This window comes from Trypanosoma theileri, assembly GCF_002087225.1.
Source record: "Trypanosoma theileri isolate Edinburgh chromosome Unknown TM35_Tth_26_V1, whole genome shotgun sequence".
Lineage (NCBI taxonomy): Eukaryota > Euglenozoa > Kinetoplastea > Trypanosomatida > Trypanosomatidae > Trypanosoma > Trypanosoma theileri.
This window is the reverse complement of record NW_021639868.1, coordinates 30,413-31,941: the sequence shown is the minus strand read 5'-3', so window position 1 is coordinate 31,941 and position 1,529 is coordinate 30,413. Positions and strand designations below refer to the sequence as shown.

General features: G+C 53.7%; 1 protein-coding gene across 1 annotated transcript; it reads left to right on the top strand.

Moving 5' to 3' along the window:
• Nucleotide 1: 1 nt before the first annotated feature.
• On the top strand, nucleotides 2–1,300 carry TM35_000261120 (receptor-type adenylate cyclase; the record flags this gene model as incomplete). The annotated part of the gene is made up of 1 exon (XM_029027849.1): nucleotides 2–1,300. A coding segment is annotated over one exon (1,299 nt), but the record flags the coding sequence as incomplete, so codon positions are not given.
• Between the last annotated feature and the right edge of the window lie 229 nt (nucleotides 1,301–1,529).

Genomic DNA, 1,529 nt, shown 5'->3' with positions numbered 1-1,529 from the left:
TGGTCTCACACTACAGCAGCTGATTGGTGTCATTATTGGTGCTATTGTTCTTCTTCTGCTGCTTGTTGGTGTGCTTGTGTTGCTGCTGTGTCGCCGACGCAGTGCGCGTGACAATGGGAATGCGCCTAAGGAGCCGACGGACCCCGTGACGCTTGTGTTCACTGACATTGAGAGCAGCACGGCGCTGTGGGCTGCGTGTCCGGAGATCATGCCCGACGCTGTGGCGACGCACCACCGCCTGATCCGTGCGCTGATTGCGAAGTACTGCTGCTACGAGGTGAAGACGATCGGCGACTCGTTCATGATTGCGTGCAGGAGTGTGTTTGCGGCTGTGCAGCTTGCGCGTGAGCTGCAGCAGTCGTTCCTGCAGCATGACTGGGGGACGAGTGCCATTGACGACGCGTACCACGTGTTCGAGGAGGGGAGGGCTGCGGAGGACGATGAGTACGTGCCGCCGACTGCACGCCTCGACGCTGCTGTGTACCGGCAGTACTGGAACGGCCTGCGTGTGCGTGTTGGTGTGCACACCGGGCTTGCTGACATCCGGCACGACGAGGTGACGAAGGGGTACGACTACTACGGCAGCACGTCGAACACGGCTGCGCGCACGGAGAGCGTTGCGAACGGCGGGCAGGTGCTGCTGACGCGGGCGGCGTACATGGCGCTGAGCACGGCTGAGCGTGAGCAGCTGGACGTGACTGCGCTGGGCGCCGTGGCGCTGCGTGGCGTGCCGAAGCCTGTGGAGATGTACCAGCTGGACGCAGTGCCCGGCCGCACCTTCGCTGCCCTGCGGCTTGATAGGGAGTTTTTAGAGCTTGACGAAACTGAGAGTGATGGTCACTCAGTGTCATCAAGTTCAAAGAATGATACTTTGAGTTCTGGTCAGAATCCTCTTATACTTGTGCTAACGGATTTGTTTGCACCCTTTCCATTGCAGCAACGCCTTAAAGTTCTTCAAACTGTTGCTCAGCGTTGGAATATTGTCGTTCCTTCGAGTAAATCACAGTCTCCTACTGATGCTTGTCAGGAGACAATTATCCGTCTGGCTTTGAAGCTGAGCCGTGTTACTTCTCATAAATTTGATTTGATGCGAGGGGGATCTGATGTTGGTGTGGCAACTATACTCAGCAGTTCTGATTCAAATACGAACAATTGGCGTGCTGTTGGATCTGTAACCTTTGATGAAACTGTGGATCTTACTAGACGTGGGCGTTCAGTTGCTCGATCAGTGACTGAAGGCGGTTCTATTAGTTGTACAACTATTGAGTCGCGACCTCCTCCGGGACTCTTTTCGTCGTAAATATTTAGTGCGGTTTTTGAAGTTTTGAAGGGTGTTAAAATAAGTATATAAAGGAAGTTTAATTTGCTTCTATTTTTCTATATGAACCCTTACTACAGCAGGTATGTGAAAGAGTTGAACGTCAGTCCTGGATGCCGGCAGGTGGGACTGTCGTTGCTCTGTGTGTTTTCTAGCTTCCCGTTTGTTTTCTCCCAGTGAAATCGGTTTTGGTTCCCACAATGCGCCCCCC